At 39.3% G+C, this 13,581-nt stretch overlaps 1 protein-coding gene across 6 annotated transcripts in view; it reads right to left on the bottom strand.

Moving 5' to 3' along the window:
• Window positions 1-13,581, bottom strand: part of dnm3a (dynamin 3a) — a 57,588-nt gene that overhangs the window by 36,514 nt on the left and 7,493 nt on the right. For all 6 annotated transcript variants that reach the window (XM_056262775.1, XM_056262776.1, XM_056262777.1 and 3 more), the window contains exons 2-8: window positions 4,824-4,897; window positions 3,215-3,364; window positions 2,448-2,651; window positions 2,224-2,322; window positions 553-713; window positions 300-442; window positions 1-84 (exon numbers count right to left, since the gene is read on the bottom strand). The exon at window positions 1-84 is cut by the window's left edge and continues 52 nt beyond it. In XM_056262775.1, the coding sequence (XP_056118750.1) occupies window positions 1-84; window positions 300-442; window positions 553-713; window positions 2,224-2,322; window positions 2,448-2,651; window positions 3,215-3,364; window positions 4,824-4,897 (915 nt within the window). The remainder of the gene's footprint in view (window positions 85-299; window positions 443-552; window positions 714-2,223; window positions 2,323-2,447; window positions 2,652-3,214; window positions 3,365-4,823; window positions 4,898-13,581) is intronic.

Here is a 13,581-nt window from a genome sequence, read left to right as displayed (position 1 = left end):
CCTCCTGAAAGCTGCACTGTGTCCACCTGATCCCCAGATCCCTCGATCCGCTTCTCAAAATCCAACCCAAAGTGCTGTATCAACCTGGACAACAAATGAACAGAAATGTTTTTGTGTGTGTGGCCTCTTCAGTTCTGGTCTTATCTACAATGTGTTTGTGTTTAGGCAGTAAACAAAAGTCTTGTTTATTGCAATATGGTAAAGACTAGTGTGTTTGCGTCCATGTTTGTTTGCGTTTATCTGTGCGTGTGTATTTATTCTCTGAATTAGAGTGAGTTTATGTGTGTGTGTGAACCCACTGCATTAAGGCCTTGGTCTTGCGTGAGGGGTCATCTGGGTTCAAATACTTGTACTCTTCTGCCTTCTTATCCAGCGAGAGAAGCTGAGTCTGTAATTGACTACGTAACGCTGGTAATGTGTCACGGATGTGGTTGGTAAGTTGCTAGGGAGGCAAAAAAGAGAAGAAATACAATTAAAGCTATCATTTCCATCTGTGGGCTCTCATGTATTTCACACATGTGGTAATTCTTGTGATGTTCTGTGTCTTGTCACCTGGTTGAGGAGCCTCTGTAAGTACGGAGTGCCCATGCAGTCTGCCATGTGTCGGTATGCAGGATGTGACTTGAAGAACCGTTTCTCTGCAGCCAGAGCTGCACTGATGTCCTTTTTTCCTTCTATGTCCTTCTGACCACGGTTTACCACACCAATATAACCTGTAGCCACAACATTGTTTTACAATGACGCCTCTTTGTTTTAGAGAAAAGTCATTACGAGAATAATCTTGTAGAACCTGCTGTGAAAAATGTGACCTCATTATTTCAAATTGAAATAGCTAACAGGATACTGAACTTTGTTTGTTTTGCATTGGAGTATCAACCAATTTACACGTATTTACATTTAAATGGGTTGCATAAAATACAAAAAATGTTAAAACAATTTTGCTTTAATGAAACTAAAACATCACACTTATAACATCATGTGATGTGATGTGATGTAGTTTTCTAAAATGGTTTTGAATTTGATCATTTGTCCATGCACTTCTTTCACTTTTTTTCAATCTTATTATCCTGTGAGATTTCTTCTTTTTTTACACACAATGGTAAGATTATAGCACAGTTTTTATTAGTATTACATTCTGTCTACACAAGCCGCAGTGATTCAAAACTAGGAGGCCTCAGCAACCTCTCAATGGGGCATTAGAATGAATTAAAATCAGACAACAACAAAAAAACTAAACAAAAAAAATGCTAAAACAACTAAACATTAAGGTGTTTGTTTTTATTCACACCCTAAACTACTTTTTTCTTCTTTGAAGAACTAGAATAGCTTAATTTTAAATGTGTGATTTCTAGACCTGGAAAAGCCATGTAAATTAATAAAATCTTAAAACACCATAGGGATTTTTCATAAAGAATACATATTTTCCTAGTTATGCCTCTCTCTCTCTCTCTCTCTCTATATATATATATATATATATATATATATATATATATACTCTAAAATGTTTTATTGGGTAGAAATTTTGAGTAAATTTTTTTTTATTTTTTTATTTACTCATCCTTAAACCGTAATTCATGAACAACTGTCATGTAACATTCATGTAAATTATATGGTTAAAAAGAGTGGGATGCCTAAAGTACAGTCAGCTGCTAAAACTTCAGGATTTCTGAAATGTAATTATATTAATTATAATTGTTTTAGTTATTTATTTGAATATATGGACATGCCTAGTATCTGTAATTTATATATATATAAAATAAAAAATAAAAAAACATGACAGAGGATGTACCAAAGAAAACTTTGAATATTTTTGTTGTGGACAATGGGATGCCTTGAATCAAAAAGGTTGAGAAAAAAGCATAAGCTCAGCTCTGATATGGAAAAAAATATCTAGAACTTTAGACTTGAGGTGGGAAAATGTGATTTCTTGTTCAGCAGTTTTGTGACCCAACAAAAATGGAAAAGTCAAGGTCCTACAACTATAAGTCCGACTGTATCCAATCTGCATAAATGACGAATAGGATTTCTAGAGTGTCTTAACCCTCTTCCATGGCTGGACTTCTGTGTGTCTAATGCATTAAGGGAGCAGCAGGAAGCATGAAGACTCTGCACCTGGCCCTGTTTTAGCCACTATAGCCTACAGCAGACTTGCTTGGCAGTAGCCCAGGTCTTAGACCAAACTGCACAGGCCTCTACTGACACATTTCTACATGTGTGCTGTACCTCTGCGAAGTGGCAGTAACCTGTTCTCCAGCACGTCCCTGACATCTGTGCCCTTGTCCACCAGATCCAGCTTAGTGATCACGCCAATGGTGCGATGGCCTGACAGGAAGATCACGCAAAGCAGGAAGAAAAACAAGAAGGAAAAACATTATGATGTTGTGAATGGGCCAAAAGGGGATATAACTGAGGACAGATATGAACCATAATCGTTCTTTCCCACTCACCCTGCGGATCCACGTCTTTGGCCAGTTTAAGAGCATCGGAGTTAGCCAGATCCATGTTAGCGGGTGTGACAGCAAGGATGAGACAATTCTCTCTGCAGATGAACTGCATGATCATGTCTCTGATCTGGTATTCAATGTCAGGAGGCTGATCTCCCACTGGTACTTTAGTTATGCCTGGAAGATCTATCAGAGTCAAGTTCAAAACTGCAGAAAGAAAATGAGAAAAACAAAGACAGAGATATTTGGCCAGATACTTCTAGGAAAGAAAAAAATCTCTCCGAGGCATGGACAACATTAAAAGGCGAGCAAATATACCTTTACTATTGTTTTTATTTTTTTTATTTTTATTTTTATAAATTAATACTTTTATTCAGCAAGGACACATTAAACTGAAAAAAAAATTTATCAAAAAGTAAAGACATTTATAATGTAACAAAAGATTTCTATTTCAAATAAATGCTCTTCTTTTGAACCTTCTATTCATCTAGGAATCCAGAAAAAAAATGTATCACGGTTTCCACAAAAATATTAAGCAGCACTGTTTATAATTTATCTGTTTTCATCAGTGATAATAATGAAATCTTTCTTGAGCAGCAAATCAGCTGCTGAATATTCAGCTTTGCCATCACAGCAAAAAGTTACATTGTAAAATATATTAAAGTAGAAAACCGTTTTAATATGTGTTTTTGATGAAAATAAATTCAGCCTTGTTGAGCATAAGTGCGTTAATGTACGTTAATGAATTACTTGTTTTCTGACAATAATACCATTTGGAGAGTAGACCCGAAGGTTGATGGGAATGGAGGATATGCCCTTATTTGTTCCAGTGACTCTGTCTGTCTCTGCTTCAATCTCCAGTCGGACATCATCAAAGTCTGTAAACTTCTTTCCTTTACAGTGCAGAAACTCTGCATGCTCTGTAGTGGAGAACGGAAAGTACGAATTATAAAAGTAGAAGATGATAGGGCCTTAAGGAACTGACAGCGCAACAGTTTGTATTCAAATTCAAAGATCTGTCAGTTCTCCACTCTCCATACACTGACTGGTTTTAATCTTAACAGAGGAGACACTGACCTCTAGTGCTCAATGCACATACATACCACAAGATACAGGCTATTTTTTCGAAGTAGAGATGGAACCCAAAGACTCAGACTAGAACGGATTATAAAATTAACCGTATAGAATATTATTACCAAAAGGGATTTGATAAATTAAAATTGAATATTGAAAGTTAATTATTTTACATTTGTAGGTGTAATATTGAAATCCAAATTAAAATTTATAGACATTTAAAAAAAGGTTCAAAACTATGTTTAACTCCTTTTGTATGATGAGACCTTATATACTGAAGTATACTATGATATACTATATATTGAAGTAGCCAAATTTTCTATGTGTGCAATTGTGTGATAATTTGATGTCAGGGTACGTTTAACAATATACTAGAAACAGAAACGTTTTTCCTTTGCGTTTTTGAAAAGTTTTGTGTATAGACAACAGCATTGTCAACAAAAATTTGTGTCCACGAGAACGATTAAAAACGCTGTATTATGCTGTCAGGCCAGTGGTTGGCAATGTCACTTTGTAAAGAAACACGTGCCTAAAGACTGAAAATGTAATGCGCATGTACGCACCGTTGTAGTCATTTACACAGAGACGATAACGGTATCGTTTTCACTTGGATCAGAAGTCAATGACATGGCATTATTCTAAAAAATATTTATAATAAAGAAAACAATTTAGAAGATTTTAAAAATTTCTAATTTTTGAAATGTGTAAATGGTTTTTCTTCTAAAATGATTTGTCAATTAATAACGAAACAAGAAGAAAGAGGAGTTACTATAAGGGTGCATACATTTAAATAATTGTAGTGTACAAAGATGTAGAAAAAGCTTTTGTGCAGTCATCATTTTCAGTGAATGGAATTATAGAATGATTTAAACAGATTTTAAAAGCCAAACAATTGAAAAAAATCTCTTCAGCTTTACCTGGCTTTGTGATAATTGGTTAAATGATTATTTGTTGAATGTGTGTATTTTTATTGTGTTACTGTGCCTTAAATTTTAGATTGTTTGTTGGTTGTAATATTTTTAAGTCCGTAGTAAAAGCCCAACTAAAATGTAGTATCCTACACTGTTGTCACATGAACTCAGCATATGATATATTTACTTCAAGGGTGAAATCTAGTTGTTGTTTTTTTAAATAATTTTTAATCCAATGTTGTGTAATAAAAAATAAAAATATAAAAAAAAGTTTAAAAAACTCCACTTGTATACATATATATCGAGTTATATTGAGATATTCCGAACAACGTTTTGGTACCTGATCACTAATTAAGTACCACAACCAAAATGTGCACGTGAGTATCACTCATACCTGTAGTTGAACTGATGAGCTGAAGGACAAGTGGTCTCCTTGTAACAATTCCTGATCCTCTAGGCAGGAAATCTCTGAGAATATAGCATTGATCATTATGTCAACAAAAAAAAAAATCACTCATGAGTAAACACGTTGTGCAAGCCAAAATACAATTCTCCTTCCAAAAAAATACACACAAAAAACTTCCCCCACATGATACACAGACAGAGACCCTTGTCTGAGGCAGAGTGCCAGAGACTCTGTCATTGCATACTTGGATTAGTCCAGTTTTACAGTGAAACCATAAACCTTGTCCCACCTCCTCACACCCTTAATGACCCTCATACTCTGATATTTATGGCACGTTTTCACACAACTTGTACTGGCCTGCACATTTACACATGAGTTGTGGGTGAATTTAGCCTTAAATAACCAGAAAGTAGTCAATTCATAATCCAGTCCAGTTCATTTTCACCATCAATTTGCAGATCACACGAGTGCACTCTATAAATAAAACAGTCCAGACGAGGAACTGCAGCTGGATCACTGATATTCTTTACGCGTGATGTTAAAATACCTCCTACCCCTGTTTAAAGTGCAAAGAAATATCTAAATAACCCAAATCTTAGTTTGATTACCCCCAAAAAGTGTCAACACCATCATAGTTTTTTCAGATCGTGGCTGATTCAATGATGAGGACCTATTTGTCTTAGAAACAATTTAGATTTTTGTTCTTTATCCAATCTATTTCGAAAGACGCAATAATACAATGATGGGAAAAGTTTGACATTTCCATGGAAAATATGTTTTCCACTTGGTCTGATAAATCCTAGGCTTGAAATGAAGTGTGCGCGGATCTAAAACAGAACTATTTCCCAAAATAGAGGGGAAAGTCCCATTGGATTAGACCTAGTTAAAGGCATCCAGGGAGGAGGCCAGAATGCAGGTAGAAGCTGCATAAAGTGTATATCATAGACTGCTGCAGTGATGACGTTTTTTTTGTAGGCCAACCCGGAAGTTAACATCCCCCTGGTTCCCTCGACAAAAACCCAACAGGATTTTTCCATTGGCTTTTGGATTATTGCAGATTGCAGAATTGGCTCTATGACCAAAAAAAAAAAAAAAAAGCTAAACGAAGGCTATAAACAAACAATGGCCACATGACTTCAACATCACCATCGTTAAGCTTCAGACAACTCTTTCAGTCTTTATTAAAAAACATTTTCACTGAAAATTTAAGGTATAATAGTTAGCAAGAGCGCAATTTATAAACACAAAGAGGCTGTTAGATCGGACTTGTCAGTAGATGAGTTCTCCTGTTCAGCGTGATGATGTTAGCAAAAGCCTTTCTCAAGACAAGTAAAAGCTTTAAAGGAGGTATTCACAAGGAGGTATTACTGATGTATTTTATGTTTTTATGATTGAAACGTGAAATTATTTAGTGCATTATTTTAGGCACTAAAAACCTACTGACTTCAGGATGATGGAACTGGGTCACTCGTTTACGGTTTTGGCCTACAAAAATACATCAGCCCTGCAGCACTGCTACTAGGCTACAGATAGAAAAAGAAAATCATCATAGTCAACTGCATCATCATATTTCCACATACTGTTGGTAGTGCGACTATTAGTATTGTTCATAATGAGGGTTTGGCATTTGTACAAACCACTAACCCCAAAGGCCCTGATATACTTCAAGCGAAATCAAAGAACAAACTGATGTGACATCATTTTGAACAAAATCAGGTTAAAACGAAGTTCGTTTGGAGTTCGTTTTGGGAGTTCGAAACAGTTTGCTAAAGCAAACTTTCCAGAAAATTATGTGCGGACTGGTAAACACTTCCGTACTACCATTGGTTTGTGGCAATTACGTAATAGGTAGGTGTGCGCTGAGGCTCTGCCTTATTTCACATGGAAATCTTCTCTGGTTCATTTTTTTCTGTTCAGTCAGACATCCGTGACTAAAAACATGAACACACTGGAGAACTGCTTTATAGTAGAAAATGAAGTTGTACTTCTGATGAAATGAGACGAAATGAGAAGAATGAAAAAGAACTTCGCCGTGAGTATATCGGGGCCTTAAGTATTGAACGTATTTTAGAAATGAAACTACAGTATGAACAAGCCAGCCTGTGGTATTTAGCTTGAACTTTCACCTAGGCAGTGACTCATCTGTGTGTTTGACACATGGCTCACTCTTCTACAACAATGTCCTTTACATTCCCAGTCATTCCCAATACTTACCCTTGACCTCCACTTTCTAACCCCTTAACAAAGCCCCTCTTGACTCAACTGCTGCAGCCTCATCTTCTCCCCCTTCTCCTTGCTTTCTTCTTCACTATCTGCTTATTTCACCCTGTCCCTCCCCCAGTACCCAGCATGCATTACTGTAGTAAACAGACACAGTAATGCTGAATTGAGCACTGCCTATGTGTAACATTGCATTAATGTTTACACATTTCAGCGGGTGTTTAAGTAAGCATTTCAAGATTGATTAAAGCACTGGCTCAAGCAAAAAGTAACATTCTGTCATTATTCTGTTAAGCTCCAAAACTGTCAAAAAGCACCATAAAAAACCATGGCCTATGTGGTGGAAGAAGGAGTAAAGACTGAGGTAGATTGGGAGCCAGGGTGGAGCAGACAAAGTTGGTGACCAGGGTGGTACGGAGCTGAAGACCACCAAGGCGGAGCCAAAGAGCATTTCAGTGGAGCTGGCAGAACTAGAAATCCCCACGGTAGGGCAGACGGAGCCGAAGGCCACTTCAGCAGAGTAGGTGAAACTGTAGACCCCCACAGTGAAGCAATAGGCTATGTGCACAAGCGTAGTTTCGAACTTCCGCTATTGTCAGAAGTCGGCATGTCAGTTTCCGGTTTACGGCTGTTCATCCGCATCCGCTATAAACGAACAAGATGAGTGCTGCTGTTGTACGAAAAAAAGAGTTGTTAAACACATCTAAGTTTCTAAGAACTGTAGGTGGATCTATCATCTAACGCCCGTTTCACACATACCCCGTTTGCAGTGCGTGTTGCGGTGCAGGAGCAACGCGCGCTATAGTGCTTTCACATATGATGCGTTTGCAGTGAATAACTGATCCGCGGCTGTACCACAAACACATACTTACTTTTTTTTTTTTTGCGCGTCGCCCAAAATGTCTATTTTGTGCAGCCACTGCGCACGAAGGTTGGTGTTTTTCGGGAAGCGGTGGAAGCTCAAATGGCTGTTAGCGACTTGAAGCAGAGCAAAGTGGCACACAGCAGTGCTCCTAACGCACCATGTTAACAGGTTAGGGCTTTCACTTTTCACACCGTTCCAGATGCGGCACGTATAACAGCAGTACAGATCGTTACTGCACCGAATCTGCTGTGCTGCATTAAAGTGACACCGCATGTTTCGTGGTCAAAATGCACAAAGATTGACCTGAAAATGTAGTAATTTCACCATAAATGCGTTTCATTAAATAAAATGTAGTAATCTCACCATAAATGCATTTAATATACCGGTACTACTATTTTTCACAGTCATCTGAAGACTGTGAAGACCGGGGTAAATCAAGGAAAACTACAATTAAGGCGACATAATGAACAACACTCGTCTCATTCGTGGAGGTGGAAAAACAAGTTCTTGTGACATGCAAGATCTATTGTAGGCTATTACAATTTAAATGCAAAAGAAAAGGCACATGAGTCGGCTGTTTTTGCCAATTTTAAGTTTTAATTTAAATTATTTGCCATTTTAATATAGTAAATTTGACCACTTGCTTGAGCAACTTAATATAAGTAATGCATGGAATAACTTGCGTTGTTTAAATTGTGTTTAAACGTGCACACATCCATTAAAGAGTGTGTACAAAGAGAATAGCAATGCTGACAACTTTTTTTGAAAAAAGTTGCAGCACAACTTCTGGATTTTAAATAAAAATAGAAAGTATGTGTTTGTGGTACAGCCGCGGATCAGTTATTCACTGCAAACGCATCATATGTGAAAGCACTATAGCGCGCGTTGCTCCTGCACCGCAACACGCACTGCAAACGGGGTATGTGTGATAGATCCACCTACAGTTCTTAGAAACTTAGATGTGTTTAACAACTCTTTTTTTCGTACAACAGCAGCACTCATCTTGTTCGTTTATAGCGGATGCGGATGAACAGCCGTAAACCGGAAACTGACATGCCGACTTCTGACAATAGCGGAAGTTCGAAATTACGCTTGTGCACATAGCCTATTAGAGCCGAAGACCACCACAATGGTGGAGCTAGTGGGGCTGATGACCACCGAGGCGAAACAGGCGGAACTAGAGACCACCGCGGCGGCTCTGACAGAACTAAAACAGAGAGGTTGAAACGGCTGGCTGTCACAGTGAGTTCATAGATGACCTCTGTGGTCATGTCAGGGCAGGCAGGAAGTTCAGGGATGACCTTCGTGGTCATGTCAGAGTCAATAGAGTGCATAGGTGACTCTTAATCGGCCTCCGCCAGTTTTGAAAGCCTTGGGACAGCCTTAGTTGCTTCAGGTGCGGTGGCCATGACAGCTGAAGACTCTGGAGTGGCAGCCCTGAAGGCTGTGGCAACCATGACGTGAAGAGGCTCTGGCGTGGCTGCCATGTTAAAACTAATAATTTTGAATGAATAAATAACTTGGCTATTCTCTATAGCTTTCCCAAAACTTTGTATTGCTGCTCTTCTTACATTACTTTTATGTTCTCTGGATGAATCGCTTGTGTTGTTCATTTGTTTGTCACTTTTTTAGTGACACTTTTTCAAAGTGTCTGCTAAAATTATGAATGTATATGTAAAGTAGACCAGTGTGACAGCCTGGGAAATTCCTCAAAAAAAAAAAAAGATTACAAATACATCAGCAACATTGTATTTCTGCATTTTGTCATGTCATCTACTAGTCATGTAATAATCAACTACATCCTCTACTAAACCCAAGCACTACGCTCCCTCTATCAGTGAGATCCCATTTCACTAACCCATTTCTCCAGGCATCTTTGGTGTTCCACTGACTGGCAGTGATACTGAGATCACAGATGGCTGAGGGTGCAGTGTTCTTCATTCATATATAACCCATTGCTATGGATACACGTACTAATTTTTTTGCTGTGCATGAGCTCTAAGTAGGCCATCATATGACTGCACCGAATAAGTTCATTCTGGTGCATAAATGAAAACCATTTGCAACTCATTGTACAGCATTTCAGCTGATCAATTTATATTAAAAACAGAGGCAGACCACATAACTTATTATATGGTCAGGACTCAGGTGTTCTGAAGCATGGAGAAACATGATTTTTATTTGAGTGATAGCCAAGGTCATGGTTTTGATTCCCATGGAATGCAAGAACTGATAGAAATAAATTAAAGTGCCACTATTTATTATCCTTTTTTTCAAATATTATCTTTCACGCAGTGTGTTATATAGTTGTTTGTAAATGTAAAAGTGCACGACAAATAAAGTTATTGTCTCCTAATAGAAACAATCGATTCTGAAGTGCCGAAATTAGTCTCATCTTCTGTTCCATACCTACATAACAATGTAACAAATTTGCATAATAACAGCCTATGGTCTTCATTGGCTGTCAGCGAACAATGTCTACTTTGACCCTCAAAAACACGGTAGTTGTAGCTGAGGCCTGGAAAAGTTTGGTTTATGTTTTGACGCTGTTTTCAGAGCTGTGAATCCAGTTTGATGCACTTCAAAAGGATGAGGACTCACTCTGAAATTGATATTTCCAGAAAACAGACACCATCATTCGCATCACTGTGTATGAAACACTGAAGAGCTGAAATTTAGATATGGTAATAGGCAGGGTTTTTTCCGACACGTGCTGTAAGCGGTAGACCAAGTGCTGCGTTCCAGTCCAAAATTGTCATGCCCTTCACTCGCTAACTTCCCTCCGTCTCGTTCACTCAGATGTACGTCATTGCTTACGTTGCATGAGTGCCGACTACTGGCGGAAACTGCAATGGGCTGAATTGGAACGTCCTAAGCCCTTGATCACTTGGAATCAGAGAGGAGTTTTTCTCCTTTAAGAATTTGTTTAATGCAGCATCCAAATGTATATAGATGTGTTTGGGTTGTTTTAAAAAAAAAAAAATCATAATTAATATATCATAGAGTTGTTTGTGGTGGTGGTGATTAGATAAGATCTGCGGTGACGTACCCAATCGTGTTGCATTGTGGTATAGAGCTGCCTGAAGTGTACATATGAAGTAGACTCGCTCCCTCGGTCAAAAGGGAGCGAAGGTCTGTCCATATAAACTTCCCTCGTCCACTTCACGAAGTGGAACTCACTTCAAAAAGGCGGCAGGGATTCCCCCGAGGGGAAGTGCTTAGGGAAGTTTGCAAATGCGTGTCTAAAAGTGGACTGGAACGCAGCACAAGGGTTCAGGGTTCCGGTTTCGCCCTCTGAGCTTTTCGGCACCTCCGTGGAGGCGGTGGTTGGAAAGTTTAGAGAGGCGAAGGCGTGCTCAGCTTCATTTAGGACCATGTATACCGCTGAGATCCGTATCCATGCCCAGACAGGGCCAGAGAGCCAGCGTTGCCTCTCGTGCGCCTCCTCCGTGGAGGAGTAGGTCACAGAAGAGGTGCGACTCCCGCAAGAAGAGGGATCTGAGGGAGGTGATCCAGCACAAACGCACACAGTGTCGGTGATGGATCACCTCCCTTGAGGGCATGATTATATCTTAGCCCTCTCCTCTCTTCCCCGACTCCCCAGGCACTTCTTACATCAGGCCTGAGGCTGGGCCAATGGTGAGAACAATGTTCTGATGGCCCGCCGGCGCCTCGCCTCGGCTTGGTTAGTGAGAGTGCCTCTTTCAGGCATGTAAAGGTGGTAGACCCCATGCTCATAAAGAACTGTCTGGTGAGTCTTCACTTCGCATGCCGCAGGTTAGCTGAGTTGGTCTTCTTTAAGTGTGATTTTTGTGTGCAACTAACACTAAAATGTATCTCTCTACAGACCTCGTTCCCTGTATAGAGTTATGGGGTCATGTCAATGTCATAAGGTATTAGGTAAGGTAAAAAATGTTGGTATTATGGCCCTAAAGTTCCCCTGTTAGGTGGCTAGAATGGTAGAGAGAAGCACCAGTTGTATGGGCTTCTTTTGCGAGTATGTGATGGCTTCCCTTGTTGTCATGAGTAAGATAAAGCGAGGTGCGCCACCGCTCATTCTAGTTGTAAAACTATGTTTATAGCTTAGGCTTCCTCTCATGGTGAGAGCATTTGAGGCCGCCGCTCACTCATATGAAATATGTTCTCAGCGGAGAGTTAAGTGGCATAACGTCATTCTACAAAGAAGAATGGGAATGTTTATGCTACCGCTTGTTTTTTTCTACACACACCTGTGTTAGCCCTCGGGCTATTAGCCACCTCAGGGTAGAGTAGTTGGTCTCTCTCTCAAAAAAAGTTTTTTTTGTTTTGGAGTATAGACTGAAGCTGGAGCTCAGGACCGTCTTACATTTTTTGGTCCTGAGTACATCGCCCCCTTGAGCTCTGTTTGGGTTTTCAGTAGGCTGAGCGATTCTGCAGCCCCTCGTATGAAAAAAATAAAATAATCAATTTCTAGTAAGGCTGTGGCTCCTCCGAGCCCTCAGGTAGATCCAGGGTTCCAGACTGCGACCATTTTTTGAGAATGTGCGAGTTAAAATGTTATGTGGTCGCATTTGTGCGAGTGGACGCTTGAGCAACAGAACGCCGTTGTATCAGCTGCTGCAGTCCGTAACTTATGTTCAAAATGAACGAGGCTACATCATGAATCCATTTTCCAAACCGTGTTTTTGACTTATTCTGAATCACTACGGTACGCTTATAATAAGTGTTTATATTCGGACTATTTTATCCCGGGGTCGTCTCGGCTGCGGAGTTGCCCAGTGCCTGCGTGACTCGCCATAGACATTAACGGAGAGAAGTTCCGTCTACAATGTTCTTCCGCAAGACACGTGCAGTTTATTTATTGACGAACGTAGACGTCACGCGCATTGCACACTGATGGTGAAACGCGCCAATTACGAATTCACGAATTAAGGCATATAAAAATGATAAAAATGGTCTCACGAAACACAGAGCCCCTTCCTCCTACGTGTTTTCAGCGGTTATATTTTCCTCTGTCGAGCGATTACTCTCATGATCGCTCGACAGAGGAAAAGGAAATTATTATAAAATGCAGAAGGTAATTGGAGTGTGAGTTTTCTGCTTTTTGTTACAACTATAAACTTTGATAACGAAAAATCTGTATCAGTTTATTATAATAGCTACTCTAATCTTTTAAAATGTATGTTTAATGATTTTTAAAAGATAGAAAGATGATTATAGATAGACAGATAGAATATGATTTAAATGTAAATAGATAGATTGTATATAATTCAAATGTAAAATGCTTAAAATTACAGATTAAAATTACTGTCCAAAATCCATGAAAATCCTGAAATTGGGCAATGATAATTACCATATATTACATGTTTTTTTTATATAATATATTACAGGTATTTCTGCAGCAACCCAGAAAGCCTTTGCTAGCCTTGGTCCATTAAAACCACTATTCATCAGCATGCATTGATTAATCCCATGGCATGTAGCAAAAAAAAAAGAAAAAAAAGGTGCGACCAAATCATATGCTGGTGCGACCAACTGAGAAAGTTGGTAGCACCAGTGCAACCAGTGGAAAAGTTAGTCTGGAGCCCTGGGTAGATCTATGCTTACAGGCTGGCCCTCACCAGGGGCGCCTCTGTAGCTGGCCTAGGCTATGCTAGGGATAGTGGAGGTGTTCTGCAAAAG

Source organism: Rhinichthys klamathensis, unplaced genomic scaffold (assembly GCF_029890125.1).
Source record: "Rhinichthys klamathensis goyatoka isolate OS25496 unplaced genomic scaffold, OSU_Roscu_1.1 h1tg000196l_1, whole genome shotgun sequence".
Classification (NCBI taxonomy): Eukaryota; Metazoa; Chordata; class Actinopteri; order Cypriniformes; family Leuciscidae; genus Rhinichthys; species Rhinichthys klamathensis.
This window is presented reverse-complemented; position numbering and strand designations above follow the sequence as displayed.